At 37.0% G+C, this 19,004-nt stretch overlaps 1 protein-coding gene across 1 annotated transcript; it reads left to right on the top strand.

The window, feature by feature from the left end:
• Positions 1-32: 32 nt before the first annotated feature.
• ZBTB49 (zinc finger and BTB domain containing 49) lies at positions 33-17,156 on the top strand. The gene is made up of 8 exons (XM_042812270.1): positions 33-115; positions 1,646-1,815; positions 3,475-4,580; positions 8,996-9,042; positions 12,605-12,678; positions 13,435-13,517; positions 13,607-13,768; positions 15,726-17,156. The coding sequence occupies exons 2-8, from the start codon at positions 1,664-1,666 to the stop codon at positions 16,391-16,393; spliced, it is 2,292 nt and encodes a 763-aa protein (XP_042668204.1). The 5' UTR covers positions 33-115; positions 1,646-1,663; the 3' UTR covers positions 16,394-17,156.
• Positions 17,157-19,004: the final 1,848 nt, after the last annotated feature.

Raw genomic sequence — 19,004 nt, 5'->3', positions numbered from 1 at the left:
GCTCGGGGACGCAGCGGAAGCGGAAGCGGAAGCGGAAGGAGCGGCGCCGGAAGCGGTGGGGGGAGGTTGAGTGTGGGTTTGGCGTTGAGATGGAGCTGCGAGGTGACCGCAGCCGGTAAGCGCTGGGCTGAGCGGGACCGGCTCCTTTCCTCGGTCGTTTGTTAAGCCTTGCCGCGCTCCGCTGTATCCTCAGCCCACTCCCTTCTGTACCTGCCTCGTTCCTCGCTCTCCCTCTGTCACCTTCCGCCCTTCTCCTGCTTCGCGCTTAGGGGATCCTGAAGGTCTGAGGGGATCCTGAAGCCTTGATCTGCGCGTAAATTGCGGCTGTGGGGCTGGGGCTGCTCTTGCTTGTGAGTAGCTCGGAGTGGGTGCCCTTTTTCACGGACACCGAGGCATCTGGCTGCTGAGGATGCCCGAATTCGTGGGTTGTTAAGGGCTTTCGAAGCCCCCGGGGGGGAGACAAGCAAAAGGTGCAGCTAGTTTAGTTTAAAGCCTGGTAAAAGACAAGGTGAAATAGGGGATAAAATGTACATTGCAATACCACTTCGATATGCCAGAAGGAAAGGAAATGTGTGGTAAGTGTAAGTTCTTTATAGAGAGAGTGGTGAGTTGCTGGAACAGGCTGCCCAGAGAGGTTGTGAATGCCCCATCCCTAAAGGTGTTCAAGGCCAGGTTAGATGGGGCCCTGGGCAGCCTGGTCTAGTATTAAATGAGGAGGTTGGTGGCCCTGCATGTGGCAAGGGAGTTGGAGATTGATGATCCTTGAGGTCCCTTCCAGCCATGGCCATTCTGTGATTCTGTTATGGAGCCCATTAAAATGGGGAACCATAGCTCTTCATCAGAATTGAAAATGGGGATAACTGTGCTCTTGTCACATTTAAGCATTGTGTTTTTTTCTGCTTCGTTTAATTAAGACTACAACTTGACACTGTCCTAAGATTTTAAGTTTTCCGTTTGTGCTTACCAGTATGTAGGGCTGGAGTTTCATCCTTTTTCAAAAAAAAAAAAAAAAAAAAGCTTTGAACTCAACGTGGATGTATTGTGTGGGATTATTATCAGTTGTGTTCTCTTCAACATGTTCAAAAAGTGACTTTTGTGAGGCTTTATGTTCTGTTAAATCAAAGAATTGCCATTCTAGCTTGTCTATTTAACCAGATCTGTGAGAAATGTGCTTAGCTGCAATAGCAATGAATGTGCTACAAACAGTGCTGCTCCAGAGTTCACCCTGCTCAGTTGAGAGGATGAAACAAATGAGGTTGTCCTCTACAGATATTACTGTTTTATAGGTCTGATATGGTTGTGCCATATAATCTTGTTAAAGTAGTTGGCTTTGTATTTCCTGTGGATATAGAGATCAGCATTTTTGCAGCGCCGCTTGCACATTCTTGCAGAAGCTTTCTGTTGTAAGAGATGCTTCATTAAAATCAATATTTTCCATAACTGCTGCTGTGTTTTCTGGTGAGTGATACTGTGATTGATTTTTTTATTTTTTTTTTAAACAGAGAAATGTCTTCAGAGCTCACAAGGCAAGTCTAAACTAGTGTTTCCTTTAGGAGATAAAAAATGGTGAAAGTGTTCTTCGTGTTCTAAATTCATTTTGCGAGTTGATATTTAAAGTTCATTTTAGAATTTTATTTTATTGTAGGTAATGTGACTTTCTAGCATGGACACTGTTGCTAGCCATAGTTGTCATCTACTCCAGCAGCTACACGAGCAGCGCATTCAGGGTCTTCTCTGTGACTGCATGTTGGTGGTGAAAGGTGTCTGCTTCAAAGCACACAAAAATGTGTTAGCTGCTTTTAGTCAGTATTTCAGGTATGTGGCAGAAATTTCTTCTGGTTAAAAAAAAAAAAAGTGAACTAAATGCTGTTTTTTGAGGTTTTACCTGAGAAGTTGGTTTAATTATTTTTTTTCTGGTAGTTGCACAGAAAGTAACTATTAGAGTGGAAGGTAAAAAGTTAAACTATTTGTCCAGAGATGAACCTACATCAGCTATTGTACCTAAGTAAAAACAGAGAGCATTCTAATTTAATTTTTGGGTATGCCTCATTAACTACTACAGTGTTTGAGTTTGGAAATTTTTTGTTCTTTATTTGCTTACAGTGCTTCATACAGGGGATTCTGGCATGAAATACTGCAGTCAGTATTTCAATATGCAAAGATAACTATTTACATGAAGTAGTACTGAATGTAGTAGTACTGAATGTGAGCTGAGCCAGACAGAAGCAGTTCATGTTATCCACTTCTGTTTGGTGGTGTCCAAAACAAGATTTGATTACATAGGTAATATTGAACCTCTGCATAGAAGAAATTATCAGAGAGACAGTACGTGTTTTAAAGTATGCAGGTAGTTCATGAAGCAACATCACTCCCCATTTTTCTCCCCTCACTGTAGCCCACCCACTGTTGATCTCCTGGAGGAGATCCTTTCAAAACTGCTTTCAGTTTTGAACCAGAGGAGATTCTTTCAGAACCTAAAACTGCTTTTCATTAAGCCTCAGCTGCCTTTTGTGTAAGATTCACTGCTCACTGATGTTATGTCCACCTTTCAACAAACCTAATTTGTGAGTTAACCCATGAAGATGATATATACATCATCATTTTATGGGGGAGAGTCAAGTTAGAGACTAGGGGTTTTTCATGAAAGTGTGAAGGTCCTGGCTGAGGCAGAGCCAAGCTGATCAGTCTAGGACTGGTTATGCATATGGAGAGCTACAGCTTTGGTGCTCTTGTGAATTCAGTTACTTTGAAGATAAATTCAGTGTGTGATGGTTGGACTGCTGGTTTATGCTCGTATACATTTACTCTTTTTTTTCTTCTTTTACTTCATTCTCATTCAGTACCTGGTCATTCAGCACCAAATTTTTTTTTGGTGTATGACAGAAAGGATTGAAAATAATGAAAATAATGGAAAATAAAAAAAAAAAAAGTTTACTATTACTGTCCTCTTGTCTACTTGCATAAAAAGAACTAATGAACTGTCTTTAGTAAGGTTCACTGATAATGAGTGATAGACAAACTTGATTGCCAGAAGAGAGTAATTTTGCTGACTTTGGGATCTGTCTTATCTTTTTACTGACAAATTTCTCATGTCCTAATTGCTATGATGGAAGGGAAAACACCATTCTGGGTTTGTGGACTATTGCAGACAGTCCATAAATACATCCCTGCACCAAATGTTTAAAGAGCATTGGGTAAGAAGCTGCGAGTATAGGATAAAAAGAGTCTGCTGCTTTAATGTGTACTTTAAGTGTAACAGTGTAGGGATAATAGTATGAAAGAAATATTTGAGCAGTTTTGAGAAGTTCATCTGCAAAACCACAACAGATTTGCTAAGACCACATAGCACTAATTTTTTTATTCATACCAGACAGTCTGTTTGAGATGTTTGTGTCTGTATATGTATTTTTTTTCTTTTCCTACAAAAGTGTTGTGAATTATTTGTGTGTTTGAACATCTACCTTATTTTGTCAGGACCCTTTTTCAGAATTCTTCAGGCCAGAAGAATGATGTCTTTCATTTGGACATTAAAAATGTAGGTGGGATTGGCCAAATTTTGGACTTCATGTATACCTCCCATCTGGATCTTAGTCAGGACAATGTACAAGCTATGTTGGATATTGCGCAATGCCTTCAAGTGCAAAATGTGCTGAATATTTGCCACACCTTTTTAAAATCTTCTACAGCCATAGAGCAAACAACCACCATGCCTTGTAATAGTGTATTTTCCCTGCAGAATAGTTTGAGTGCAGATACTAGTTGTACCAATGACAGTTATGGAACAAACTTATTGCAAGAATGTTCATCCGACGCACAAGCTAACAAGGTCTTGGCTGACCACCATTCTCATACATCACAGTCTGTTAATCTTCACACACCCTCGGGTGATTTACAGAAGCAGTCACACAACTCCATAGATGGCAACTGCACAGAACTTCCTTTTAAGCAACCAAATTACTATTATAAACTGCGCAACTTCTACAGCAAACAGTTCTATAAGCAAAATGCTTGCTCTAATAATGAGAGGGTAGCAGAACATTCCTTTTCTTACAATACATCTACAGAAATAAACACAGTACAGAGTAGTTCTTGTCCTGTCAGTCACCCTGAATGTATTCTGGAAACCTCTGAACATTTACCATCAAACTTTCTGGTTCAGCCCTTGAATGAAGCCGCTCCAGATCAAGACACAGAAAGCATGCTGTTGCAGCCCACCAAGCAGATGAGGCTGAAAAAGGCAGTTCACCTCAAAAAGTTGAATTTTCTGAGATCTCAGAAATCTGCTGAGCAGCCCCCGGAGCCTAAAGGAGATGACAGTAGAATAACACGAGTAAATGAATCTGTAAATGAAAGTACCATGGGTGTGACCAGTGTCAGAGTTGCTGAAGAAAAAGAAGCTGATGACTCCATGAATTCTGAGAATTTTGAACAAACTGTTGAAATTGAAAGATCTCAAGGTCCTTTGGAACAAGAAGGACAATCACAGACTCTTCAGTCACAGAGGCAATATACTTGCGAATTATGTGGGAAGGCTTTCAAACATCCAAGCAATCTGGAGCTCCATAAAAGGTCTCATACAGGTACAGTTACCAATAACTTGGTCTGCAGACCAAATATTTGGATTGAGGAGAATGTCTTGTGTCTCTTGATTCAGAAACGTTGGTTTAGAGTATGCTTTCAAAGGTTTTGTTTTGTTTTTTTAATGTTTATTTTCAGTGAATAATCATGTAGTAATAAAGACTGTAAGACTGAGTTTATTTTAGTTTAGAGTTTTTATTGTATTGAAGATTCCTGCCTCATGTTTGTTTCTGGGGTGCTTTTTCAAGGAGTGTTGTGTGTTATTTTAATGGAAATGTCATTTTTGCCATTACTTTAAACGAGTCGGGTTGTCCGGAAGTCTTAAGGCAGATAACAACAAAAGTGCACGTGAGTAGAAGAAAACATTGTAAGGCTTCTAGGCAACTGCAGTCCTTTCTTCATTGTGATTTATTCATTGTAAAACAGAACTGATTGGAGCTTGGTAGTCATTTCTTTTTAACCTGTAAAATATATTCTTTCATGATATTTATCTAGAAAGTAATACTCCTGGAAGCAAGTAAGCTACAGAATGAATGGGAATTTTGAACTTGCTTTGTTTTAAATACTTATTAGTAATATTATTTTTAAACCTAACGTAGCTGTAAGTACATTTTTGTTTTAGTGAAAAACAAGACCAAGTCTAATTTTGAATTAACTAGTCTGCCTGTTCCATTGAATTAGCGTATTCTATTTTATTTCTACAACTAGGAACGCTTTTTAAAAGGGATTTTAAAAGGTACTGTGGATAGTCAAGTAATACCATTGGTTCCATGTCCTTGAGATGGCATTGTTCTCAATCAGTACTGTAGAAAACTTTTTGCCCTTCTGTTCCCCCATATTAAATACACAAATGCATCGCTCTAGGTCTTGTCAGATAAACGTCTCTTTGCAAATGAGCGTGGAAGGTATTGCTACCTTGACAGTAAATGAGTCTTTCTTAGCAGAGACTAATTGCTTTTGTTAATTAATCCTGAGTATTATGAATTTATTTATCCATGTGATTAGTAAAAAGGAAAGTCAGAACCTGAAATTATGAACAGTTCTCATTTGTCTTTTGAAGTTTTTATTCAGTGTCCTTGAATGCATCTGCGTGTGTGTATTACTTGTAATACTGTATTAATTTGTTCCCCCATGAAACAGTTGCATGTGTTTTATCTCCATCCTCTCTTTCTTTGACTTGCGTTTTGAATCTGTCGTTGAATTTAGGCTGACATTACCAAGTATATTTTAAAGTCTTATAAATTTCAGGAGAATAGGTGGTCAGATAGAAGATAGAGCATCTAGAGAAGTCCCACCTGAGAGAGAGAGTCTCTGAAGTTGGTAAAATGAGAGTTTTTGCTAGAGAATGAATGTGGAAGAGAGACTGCAACTGTGAGAAACATGTTGTAATTTGCCATTAGATATCTTAATCATTGGGAGAAATCTAGATTTTGTGAGTCGTGGTGTCCATAGACTTCTTGATTGTACAAGAGTGTATAGCTTGTACAATTGACCTGTGTTATTGTATGCTTCTGAGTCTGGTAAATCATATAAAGTAATTTTAGAAGGTGTAAGGTTAACTTTGATCCTTGTGTAATGCATTGTAACTTAAATGTTAAGGGAATGGACTGGGTACTAAACTTTATATAGGAATCTCTTCAGGGTTCCTGACAGAAATGTTTTAAAATTTTTGTTTCTGTAGATACAGCTGCATATCAGTGGAGTCTATTGGATTTGACTTGACTGAATATTGTAGTGTGTTTTAATTAGTGTGACTTCTGTGGTAGAACCTGTCTGGTTCCCTCTTGCACATTGCTTACCTACCTAGTAAAAAAAAATAACGGTTTTTAAAAAAACATTTTCAGACAATATGTCATTTTTAATCAGTGGAAAGAACTCATAGCAGGATTGCAAAAAACAGAAACAGTTACCCTGTCATGGAATGCAGTATTGATCCCCCAACCTTTTCATTCTGAGCTTTGCTTGGACAAGTTGCCAGTATTCTGTGCTTAGTGGGTTATGCTCCTCGCCTGTATGTTCTGTTCAGGAACACTGCTGTTGTCTTTCTCCTGTGGAGCTCTGTTGTGCACTTTATAATTATTTCATCTTGCAGCGTTGAACAAGATGGATATAACAGAAGATAAAAAACAGAAATCAGTTCAAGGGTTAAGAAGTCTCCTGGATGTTTGTTTAAGCATTATCACTGTTGCAGTTCAGTTACTTTCCTCCCTCCCTCCAGACTTCTCTACTGCTGTTGATCCATCAGTGGTCTTTGGGGAGATGAGTGTTGATCTCAGATAAGGTTTGTAGTTTGGAATTTAATGACAGACATAATATCATACTGTAATTTAGCTTAGAAGAATTCTCCTGGAGGTCACGTAGTCCAAATGCTCTGCTCAAAGCAGAAATTAGATTAGGTTGTTTTGCTCAAGACCGTGTATAGTCAAGTTTATAGTATCTTCACAGAGATTCCATAGCCTCTCCTGGAAAGGAGTAGCAGTGTTTACCATCCAATGGAGTAAGGAGTCTTTTCCTGTATCTGATAATCTAACTTGTCTCTGTTGCCTTATGTCTTATCACTTCAAATATCTGGTTTCATCAGTCCTCATTAGATGATTGTAGACAGCTGTAGGATTTCCTGTTGGCCTTCTTAAGGCTCCAGGTATGGTCTCAGCAGTGACAAGCAGAAGAGAATCATCTTCAGCTTACTAGCTGCACTCTTAGTAACACAGCCTAGGAAGCCACCATCCACTCAGTGATCTAGCATTGCTGCTAGGCTAGAATTTGTTTTTGCAGTAGGTGCCTGATATGCTTGGTTGTTTAGAGTTTTGTGTAGGTGTAGAAGAGTTCTCTGAAAATTCTCTGGATGTTTCTTTAACGAACTGAACCTTTTTGTTCTATCTTTATCATGGGAAAAAGAAAACTACTAAGTTCATTGAAACAAGAGTGTGCATCAGTACAGTCCTAGTGGAATTGCATACAGACTCCAACAGTTATTTTGAGGAATTGAGCCTTTGATTTCTACCTTATCCCTTCCACCCTAAAAAAAAAAACAACTGGATTTCTGTTCAGATAATAATCTTTGAGTCAACAGTAACTTTTTTTTTTTAATATAGGTCATTTCTGCAGGAATTGCCACTAATGTTTTTTGTGTTCCTTTCCAAATTACCTCAATGCTTTTATGGCTGTCAGAAGCCTTCCAAATTGCCAGAGTTCTGATGTCCTGATGGTTTCATTCATATTTGATTTGTCAGTATCAGAATTTCTGGTCATTTGCATATTTAGAGTCATAATAAAGTCAACCCTTTCTGCTACTTACTGTTGAGTTATTGTTTTATTTTGTCTTATGCTTGGATAAAAGCTCTCTTGAAACTTTTTCCATTCTTCAGTAAGTAGGAAAGATTGATTTAAGCTAAGTTTTTCACATATCTAGAAGACTGCTGCCTGTCTGTGAGGCCATATAACTATGTTCACTCTGATTTTAAATCTGAGGCAATTGCATTTGGTCCTAGATGCTGAAATGATATCAATCACATGTATTTTGCAGCAGTGATGGAAAGTAGAACCTCGGTGCCTGGATATTGCAGGTGGTACTTCTAACACTTCTGAAGATGGAGGAAGAGTCACAGTGCAAAAATATTTGGTGGAAAATAAGACTACAAATGGCCAAGTGGTGTTCTTGAAAATCTGGAGAACGCTTGTTAAAATACATAAATGAAAAATTATAGACTGATTTTTTGATTTGTCAGCAGGATGAAACGAAATATAAGATCTCTTTTTCCTTCTGGAAATACCTAAGGTTTTGCACAGTCACATTCTAGGTGGAACATCAAGTTATTTTCAAATGCTGGAGTGGGCAGGTTCAAGAATACAAGTTTTGGATACACAAATTCAGAAATATTGCAGTTAAGTATCAGGTACTGCTGAAAGGCAAATGCGCATTTGGGGTCAGTGAATGGCTATATGCTGATTGGAGGCGTATGGTACTCAGTGAGCAGGGAAAACTGAATCCTCCCAAATTTGTGTTCCATATTCTTTTTTAAGAGAGGGTCTTTGCATGTACAAATGGAAGGACCGGTGCACTTTCCATAGCTTTTGTTGTTGTAGTAGAAACCTGTCATTTGTTCTGTTCCTAATGGTATGGTACTCCTTTCATCTGGACAACAAATATTAACAACAATGAAAAAGCACTCCTATTCATATCAAAGCTCTTCTGTTTATTTTGAAATATAAATTATGTATCTGAGAAGCCTGCCTTAAAAAGCTTCATGGTAAATGCTGTACTTCCTTCTTAAATTTCCCTTTAATTATACGGGTAAGTGTCCTTTGGGGGATATTTTTATTTTTTACATTAAATACTTTAAAAGGAAGTGTACGAATTTGACACGTTTGTATTCTGCTGCAGCTATTAGAAGTTCTATCTTCTGTTTCTTTTTAGGTGAAAAACCTTTTGAATGTAACATTTGTGGGAAACACTTCTCACAGGTGGGAATATTTTATATTATAGTACTTACACTTGAAAATTAAATGCATCCATGTCCTGATTCTAAGAATAAACTTGGTTTTGTGTCTGTAGATTAGATACTTTTTGCTCAGACAGACTTGACTTTTTAGATAAAATATTTAAACATCTTATCTGAAAATAACATGTTAAGTGCTTTAGATGTCTTTGACACGTTTTGTACCTTTGATTCTGTCTGCTCTCAGTAGATGCCTGTTATGTATTTTATCTTCAAATGAATATTTATCTGTAGGAGCCACAGCCAATTTGAAATAGAACTTTTGTTCTCAGGTTGTGCTGTTGCCTTATGTTTAGGAATCCACTCTGAATAGTGTTTTTACATAACTGTCTAGAAAACGTGGGAATTTCATGTAATACATTGTATTCACAGTGCAATTTAATCTTTGTAAGTGACATAAATTAAGCAGATTTTTTCTGATTTGTCTAGAAAAATGAGTGTCTACATTTGGACTCCATTTTCTTCTATAAATAAGTACAGCGTAGTCTATCTGAAGTTACAAAAGTCAGAATTTTTAACAAAATTCTCATGAAATTCCCTACTTATACACAGGGCCTAAGCTGTAGTTGTCTTAACTTGCCCTACTATGCTTGTTTACTATTCTGAGTACAACTTATTTATATTTCTAGAAATAAGTTGCCTAGTTGTCTTGTCCTTCAAAAAATTCCATTTCTTTTCTATTTTCTTATTTGGAATATTTATGTTGAACTGTGGGAGACAGTATATTTTCATGCCAAGATTGCATCACAATTATCAAATAACTTTGTTTTTCCTTAGGGGTCCTGGTTTAAGGATTAGACTTGCAGGGCCTTTAGCTTCCCACCCACGTGTGCTTTGCTTCTCTGGCCTGTTTTGCAGCTGACCAGGGGGCTTCTTTGATCCGTGTATCTGATGCAGTTGCACAGTCTGGTCTGGAACTGAATATATCCAGTGAGCAAGCTATCATCAAGCTATTCTGAGCAAATCTGGATCTGCTTGTTAGCCAGAAAAAAAATTACTTTTTCATTAATTTGGATGGCTGAGCAGCCACTCATTAAAAGAAAAAAGTGGGTATTCACAAATTCCTTTAAAAGCACTTCTAGCAAACATGGTGATTTCCTATATTGTAGACCTTTACCATGTGGGAAGAGGGAATGAAAAACCTTCATGTATGCAATGTATATGGCAGACTGTAAGGCAGCATGCATTTTTCCTCTTTAATTTAAAATGAGAAAAAAATCAAATTTCTGCCTTTTAACTTAACGCTCTTATAGAACTTCCCTCGCCTTTCTGTTATCATGCTTATCTGGAGGAACGCTCTGGAATCTGTGAACTTTCAGAGTATGAGCCACAAAATTCAGTCTGTGTATTACACTTCTTGTCATAAATAGGAGCTTGCATACTTCTGAGATGCTTGCTTCTGAATCATGCAAATAAGCAAGAGCAAAGTAAGTTTTGAGGATGATTACTGTTTATTTTTTGTTGAAAAGGCCGTCTCAGATCTTGTTCTCTGTTACAAACTTCTCAGCTTGCAGACCACAGAAATAGTAAAGCTTTTCTTATTTAAGCTTTCATGTTCTGGGCTTTGGACACAATGCAGTTGTTGTGTTTGATATGCCAGCTCCTGTTTAATTAAGCTGAAATGATGTTCCGTTTGGTGGAATGTGAAACAGAAACTGAAGAAAGCAGGGAAAATTAAAATGGTGACTCATAATGTGGAATATCCACAAATGATTTTTTGAGAGAAAAGGTTCTTTTGAACTTCCAAGCCTACGTCTTTCCCTGCTAGTAAGCAACATGTTGCAGTGTAGTCCTCTTCCTCGTGATCTGGGATATCCTACTTACTGCCTCACTGCCTCCTGCAGAGCTCCTTTTGGGAGCTGTTAGGCGTCAGTTCCTTCTCCTTAAAAGCATGCCATTTGCAAATAGAGCAGGTCTAGTGTATCATCTCCAGTCTCTGAAATTATGAAGAATACTGTGCAACCAAGATTGGTAAGATGATTATTCTAAACATTTTCTTTCACTGAAATCCTCATAAAAGTTCCCTTACATCTTTTTGTTTGGATGGCGTATTGTGCTTTAGCCAAGGTTGTATGCAGTCTTACAGATTTAGGAGGAACACAGGGTACTAATTTTTTTTTCTTTTTTGTATTGTCTTGGAGCAGTTAATAACAAGCTTGTGGCCTCATTAGCAAGAAGTGATACAGCATTACAATTAATAGATCTGCTTGCTGTTATCTGTTAAATACTTTTATTGTGAACCAAAACTGTCTCTACTGGAGGCTTTTCAGAATAATTGTTGTGCTTCGTATTCAGACTCTCTCCCAATCTAGAATATCACATGCATTTCTATTTTGTTTGGTGGCATAAATAACAGTTAAGTACTGTCTCTTGCATGCTGCTTTCCAAAGCACCTCTGCAAAAAATCCTCAGTCTTTGCAGAGTACAGATTACTTGGAGAAGTCAGTTCAATCCATTCTCTCCTACAGAAACAGGTATCCAATGCCTCTCTGTTTCCATTTCAACATCTGCCTGAAAAACCTTACAGGGTTAAAGAAAGTTCTCTCAGTGTGTACATTAATTCTTTTAGTATTGTCTTGCATGCGTGTCTGCAGTACTTCTGTTTTGTATATCATAAGCTGAGATTACAGTGATTGATTGTCAAAGGTAATTTATATCTAAAGGAGTAGGAAAAAATTACTGAGGTTTTTGTTGACTTGCTGTGACTGAGGAGGATGTGTTAATCTTCACATTCCCATTTTTCTTTCTGATAGAAACATCCCTTTAATATGTTTAGCTAAAATAGACCCTGGAAGTATGCACACGCTTTTTTCTGAAACATCTGCAGCTCTTCTATGGAGATGAGCTGTATCTTGTTCTTTGAGCACTGGACTCTTAATGGATTAACCACTCAGAAGCACTGAAAAAATAAGTTGGCATGAGTGACGTGGTTTTGTCAAATTGTCATTAGCTGGCTTGCCAGCAGACTGGTGTGATTTTTACAGGACTGGGGGAGGAAAGACATGTAATGAAAATTAATTGGCAGTAATCCTATTTGTTCATTTCTATACATCCTATTCCATTTTCTTCTAATGTGGGTAAATATGGCTTTGGAGCACTTAGCTCTTAACTCTTCTGTGGGTGGAAAAGTGTTTACTCCTTTTCTTTACCTCCTGCTAGGTGAATTTAGGCATCCTGTTATGTATTTTGTTTGTAGCTCAGGGAAAATGAGACAAACATAAGCCATATTACTATTGAATTTTCTTCTTGATTGCAATCTAGTTAGTGTCATTTTTATTTATAGCTGGATCTGTTTTCCTGAATGTTAGATTCCAGACTCTTTTTCTCTGTTCATGTCAATACATAATTGCATACATAAGCAATTTGGACTAGAAGTACACGGTAATCTAAATTTCTACATGCCTTGTAGTCTTAACTGTCTCAGAATTAGAAATAAAAAGCTTGTCTCATAGTTAACCTAATTGTCTTTTTATCTGAATACACCAACAGGATAGTTGAAGTTAAATGTTAAATCACTGTTCCTTCAGGCAGGTAATCTCCAGACACATTTACGTCGACATTCTGGTGAAAAGCCTTACATTTGTGAGATCTGTGGGAAAAGGTGAGTGAAATTGGTCATTCCAGTGAAGTTACCATGTTAAAACTTGTGTTTTCTTTGGTTGTGATAAAGTAAGGGCCAAGAGCTTAGGCAGTGTGCTGCTAAATTTCATAACAAGACATTAGGTTTATATACTGAAATATGTAAGCCTCTTGTTGCAGGTCTCATTAATAAGATGTCACTACATACATAGTCTGTGGCCTCATATAAATTTTTATGCTGGCATCTTTAGTTAAGGATATATATACTGTTGTGTGTACTTTGAACAGTCTGATGCACAGTAAATCTTGCTTTTCTGTACCTTAACCTCAATTTCTGTTTTCATTACTTGATCATATCATTTCCTTTTTTATTCCATTATATGAGACTTACACAGTATAGAACCTTGACAGATTTAAGCAAAGTATTAAGTATTTCTTTCTCCTGCTAACAGGTGAAAAAGAACAATAATTTAGGAATATTGTTAGCACTGTAGACTATGTTAAATGGAGGAAATTAATAACATTTATGGAGAAGACTTTTGTTTTTTTTTTTTTTTTTTCTTTTTGTTTTTTTTTTTTCCTAGCATAAATTGAAGTAGGCATTGCCAACTTCAAAATGTTTGTTTCAAATGTATTAATTTGGGCATCTGTGGTTTAGATTTTTTTTCTTCAGAATATCCGATATTCATTATATTTGATTTCCATATGGTTACGGTTATATTTAGGAGAATATAGGATCTTGTGAACCCAGTTACACAATTTATATATTCTGTTATAGATTTGCTGCTTCTGGGGATGTTCAGCGTCACATCATCATTCATTCTGGAGAAAAGCCTCATCTGTGTGACATCTGTGGCAGAGGTAGGTAAGAATCAAAGCTTCTGCCTCTTAAGGTTTTTTGATTTAAATGTGATAAGTCATTTTAGACTGTGTCTGTCATATTTTTCTAGGGTTCAGTAACTTCAGTAATTTAAAGGAACACAAAAAGACTCATACGGCAGATAAAGTGTTCACCTGTGATGAATGTGGAAAGTCATTCAACATGCAACGAAAATTAGTAAAGCACAGAATCAGACATACTGGAGAGAGACCATACAGCTGTTCAGCATGTGGTAAGACTTACTGTGCGTAGGCTTGGTGTATCTTAGTTTTTTTAAATAACTAGCGTTTACAGTGTCAGCAGAATAACAACTAAAATGATTGTAAATTGAAATACCACATTGCGAAAGTTTCTAACAAAATCTTCTGTCTTGTATCTTTCATATCATCTGGTGTACTGAACTGTTGCAACTATCATAAGTTCAAAAGTGAATTTCAGTTGAAGAATACAGGAAAGAAATAGGGAATCAACATGTATGTGTTTGCCATAGAAATACTGATACTGTCTGTTCATTTTCTAACTGAAAGCTTGGTTTGGCATCACTTGGCTATCAGTAGAATCTTCCTTCCTTCTTGCTGGTTAAATGCTGTTGAGGTTTAACTGGAGTCAATCATAGAATGATAGTAACACTTTGCTACTTTGCTTCAACTTCTGGAATAAAATCAAAATTTGATTAAAGCCTCACTCCAGAGAACATCCACTTTCAAAATCTGCTGCGTAGATTTTTCTTCCAAATGGTTTGAAAATGGTTCTTTAATCGATGATTCATCCTCGTATAATGTGGTTCTGAGAAATTGCAATCTATCCATATCTCATCTATTACTTAGCATCCTGCAGGCTACTTACTTTTCTGCCTGTAGGTGCTATATTGATATAATTTCTTTCATGTTCTGAGGAATCAGCTTTAGAGGAAGGTATTTACCAAATGATAATGTCTAACTGTGGTATGTTTTATTGGTAATGTCCTCAGGCAGCAGCAAAAGCTGTAATTATTAGATCTTGCATCAATAGGAGGAAATACAGACATGCAGGATGTGAAAGAATAAACAAACCTTTGCTTTGCTAGTATTTAAGTGGATTTATTTTCCTCTTGTTTTCTAGTGATCTTTTGATCATTTTTCTGTTTTAGCCAGGTAATCTTCTGAGGGCAAGAAATAGACAAAGGAGATTTGATCAACTGTTATGAAATTCGCAGAAGCAAAAAGTCCACATGTACTATTCCAGTAATTTGTAATCTCAACTTTTACTGCTTAGTGGCTTTTCTGAAAAAAAGAAAGCAGTAGAATGAAAAGTGTGCCAAAAACAGACTGCAGTTTCAGTGAGCTTTCAGATAATACAAATGATTTTAGTTGGTATCTGTCCATACAAAACAAAGTAGTCTTTAACCTAGGTGAAATGAGAAAATCACGAAGGTGTATTAAGTTACTTTTATTCTTCCAAAGAACGTGAGGTGTCTGGATCATTTTCTGAAAATTAATGCTTCCTCACTCAGTTGTGCTTCTACATTTTGCCTTGGTTCACGCTTGGTCCTTTTTTTTTTTTTTAATTACAATATGCTAATTGAGTTGTTGGGCCTGTGGTTGTTAACACAGGCAGACAGTCTGCTATTTTATTGTACTTTAATATTTACAGCAATTAAAAAATGGTTTTGATGCATTCTTTGTGTTTAAAAAAAAAAAAAAAAAAAAAAAAAAAAAAGAAAACTAAAAAAAAAAAAAGGACTGCTGCATTATGCTAGCTCACAGTTAACAAAATAGCTGACTTATGAGCATTTTAAGAGTAGTTGCTCTCTAATGAACAAAGCATTACTTTCTATGATGTAGATCTAGCTGGAAGAATATAATTAAAAGCACGCTGCTTTACCAGACAGAGGACTCTCATTGATCTTCATTTTATGCTTTTTTTCCCCACCACAAAGGTTGAAACAGATTGAGAGTGCTCACAGTTTTCAAATATTAATGGATATTCCTTTCTCTGGAGACAAAAACTAAAGCACTGGAAATGCAAGACAGAAAATCAGTTCAAGGAGAAGAAATAAGTAATTGATTTGTAGAAACAGAAGAAACCCTAAATAAAAGTACACAACTGGGATGTACCATAGCTCATCACTTGATACTTTGTCTAATTAGAGCTTGTTTTTGTGCTTGTATTAAGAACAGAATCATAATGTTATCACTTCTGTCTTGTAGGGAAGTGTTTTGCAGGCTCTGGTGACCTGCGCAGACATGTGCGGACGCACACAGGAGAAAAGCCCTATACCTGTGAAACTTGTAACAAGTGCTTCACTCGCTCTGCTGTTTTACGGAGGCACAAGAAAATGCACTGCAAAGCCGCTGATGAAGGTCCAAACACACTAGATGAATTTACTCAAGGGATTGAAACTTCTGATCTTGACAAATCTCAGAGCTCTGACTCATTTGGCCAAGAAATGTCAGTTACGTTGTTACCAGTGTCAGTTAAATTTCCCATTCGTCCAACTGCAAGTTCAACTGAATTTGGCAGTTCTGCAGATTCTTACTGTAAGCTGCGATCGATGATTCAACACCATGACTCAACAAACCAACAGAAATTGAATGTGGATTCAGCTAAACTCCACAAAGCTCAGACACAGCAAACTCCACCACCATATGCTTATGCAGATGTAGATGGATCTTCTGCTGAAGAAACGTTAGAGTCTGATAGTATTTCCATGATTCGTTCCTCTATGGTTAGTTTGGACAGTCACTGTAATGATCCTCTAGGCAGTCGAACATCATCTGTTGCATACAAGAATACTGAAGGACCATTCTTCTCTAGCATGACCCTCTGGGGTTTAGCTATGAAGACTTTGCAGAATGAAAGTGAATTGGAGCAGTGAAGGGTCAAGTAACTAAATCAAAAAATTTTAAAGGCATTTCATGCAATAGATATGTCTCTATCCTGATTACACTGCAGTGTAAAGAGATCTGAGCTTGTTCTTCAACCCACTAGCTTGAGTACTGGTAGAAATCAAGATGTGTGCCCAGAATACAGTGTAGGCTGCCTTTACACTGCTGCTCAGTAAAGTTCTGTTCTAGTTTTGAGGATCTTTGTTCTTCTGTGACTACAATATGTAGCTGATGTACTAAAATTTACTATTTAACTATCTTTAAATCTGATAATAGGGGAAAGGAGAGACCAGTGTCTAACTTCATTTTACGAGTGCAGTTCAACTGCAGACCATCAGAATGATGTGAGGATATACATAGGTTGCTCTGAGAGTAATGCCTCCTATTAATTACCACGGAAACTACAACAGATACAAAGAGCACAAGAACACTGTGTGATAGAAAAAGTTCTCAGCTACAAAATACTTTTTCTTAGTATTAGCTGTGCGTTTTTTCAAGCAGTGAACAGAACCTGCATGTCATAACTAAAAACAATCTGCATGGGTATCTGGAGCATGGCCTGTCTTTCACATCACTGTTGCCACTGCTAAAATGCACCACTCACTCCTTCACTGCGCTCGCATCCGCTGTTTGGTCTCCATGTATGTTCAGCAAGTATTGGTGGATGCAAATGGGCTTAATTTTTTCCTCATGGAGGAAGTCAGCAATGCACTTTTTCTTCATACGCACTTCCATGTCAGACACCATTTTGCCAGATTGTCCCTCTGCTGCCATCAGTCACATGGCAACAAAATGTAGTGGAATATTAGTGGGAAGGTTCAAGTTCTGCTGCTCTACCCCCGTCATCTGATGTCATAGGCTGATACCATAAAATAGGAAGTGTTACTTTCAGAGCAACCCTTGTAGATGTGACAAGTGGAAAATATTGAACAAATCCCTGGTGAACTTGGGTTTGAAAAGTGGTTTTCTTACCAGTAGGACCATTGGTTTACATGACTTGAGTATTGTGATATTAAAATTAAATGTTAAATATTATTTGTGATAGTGCAAAGTAACTGTATATCTAGAAACTTTATTTTTTTTACAATAAAATCTTTTTTAGTATTTTATAAACTATTTTGCATAGAAGATTATTTGTACGATGAAGATACAGATCAGGAAATTCTAACTTAATAAAGTGAAGATGTTTTACGTTATATCTTAATTGCTCAGTGTGTTTCATCTTTTATAAAAGGTTTTCAATAACATAATTCCATCTATTCTAAGTATTTTTACAGTGCTGATGGGAATATAAAATAAGTGCAGTCAATGCACCAGTAAATTGCCCTGCATTTCGGTGAATTTGTGTAAAACATCTGCTAATTAATGGAATGAATAGATTGAATGAAAGATAAAAACTTTGCTTACAGGCTGTTTCCGCTTTGCTGCTTAGAATGGTTGTATTCATTTTCAGTACAGATCTTCTGCTTTTTTTTGTTGTTGTTTTTTGTTTTGTTCTGCTTGTCACTGCTAGTCTAACTTCTTCCAGTCTGTCAAAGTTTTAGCATTGTGCTGTCAGGCTTTACAGTAAAACATTATTTAAATACTGCAGTTTCTGAAAAGAAAATATCCTTGTACTAACCTGTTTTCTGAAGTTCATTCATAGGGTGGAAAGTCTGTTTGAAGTACATACCTGTCATTTCTTGCAAGGAGTCTCAGTGTGCACTACTAGCAAGACAGCTGTAAGTACTGTATCTCTAGCATTATGTGGGAGCACTGCAAGACTTCGGAGCTGCATTTGCATGAAAAATGGTCCAGCATTTATTGGGACTACAAAATCATACAAATCCCAAACAGCTGGTTAAAAATTTTGCTTGTGAGAGGAAGTGGTTTGTAGGCTGAAAAGTAGATTTCAGTGTTTTTGCATCTAAATGCATGCTAAAAAATCTGATGTTGCCACTAATTTAATAACATCAGAGTTGCTCTGATGGGGGGTGAGTTTTTGTAAAACCAATAGCTGGGATTTTCTACTAGTTAATATGTAATGTCTCATTTTTCTGCTATTAGGAAAGATGTTGTTAATGGTCTGCAGGTAAAACAGAAAGATTCAAATATGTTATAATGGAATAGTTGTTGGTAGAGCAAAAATTAGTTTTTCTAAAACAGGAATGTAGGCCACAGATGACTTACAGTCTACTGCTTTTGTTCTGTGGAAATTTAGAGCCTAGTAAATGCAATATGTTTCAAAATTTTAAAGATCTTGCTACTTTTTATTGAGGAGTACAAAACTAGCTGCTCAATTTCCTGTTAACTTTATGCATTACAATTTATGCCTTCACTTCCTTTCCTTGTGCTCCCTTTTTTAAAATGTTTTCAACCTGAATCAAAGTAAGACAGGTGATGTTGTTGGCCAGAGATAGTATCCTTAAAAAGGGACAGAACATTATACTTGGTATGTCAGTCTTGAAAAATAGTAATTTATTTCAATAATCATATCATATTCTGAAAAACCTTTAACTGTGTTAACAGGCTGGTTAAATCACACACAGAGGCACTGGAGACCATATTAGGGACTCTTAGTTTGCCTTTCTTTTCCTGTAGTGCACATATGTCAGGAAACTA

Source organism: Centrocercus urophasianus, unplaced genomic scaffold (genome assembly GCF_019232065.1).
Source record: "Centrocercus urophasianus isolate 14NV4802_14NV808 unplaced genomic scaffold, USGS_Curo_1.0 seq_13, whole genome shotgun sequence".
Taxonomy (NCBI): domain Eukaryota; kingdom Metazoa; phylum Chordata; class Aves; order Galliformes; family Phasianidae; genus Centrocercus; species Centrocercus urophasianus.
Note: the sequence above shows the minus strand (reverse complement) of the source record. Positions and strands in the feature narration are given on the sequence as shown.

Excerpts from the sequence above, each read along its gene's own strand:
- ZBTB49 (XM_042812270.1), top strand. The coding sequence starts at position 1,664 with ATGGACACTGTTGCTAGCCATAGTTGTCATCTACTCCAGCAGCTACAC. Across the intron at positions 9,043-12,604 it reads GTGGGAAACACTTCTCACAG|GCAGGTAATCTCCAGACACA; the intron begins GTGGGAATATTT and ends CTGTTCCTTCAG. Across the intron at positions 12,679-13,434 it reads TGTGAGATCTGTGGGAAAAG|ATTTGCTGCTTCTGGGGATG; the intron begins GTGAGTGAAATT and ends ATTCTGTTATAG.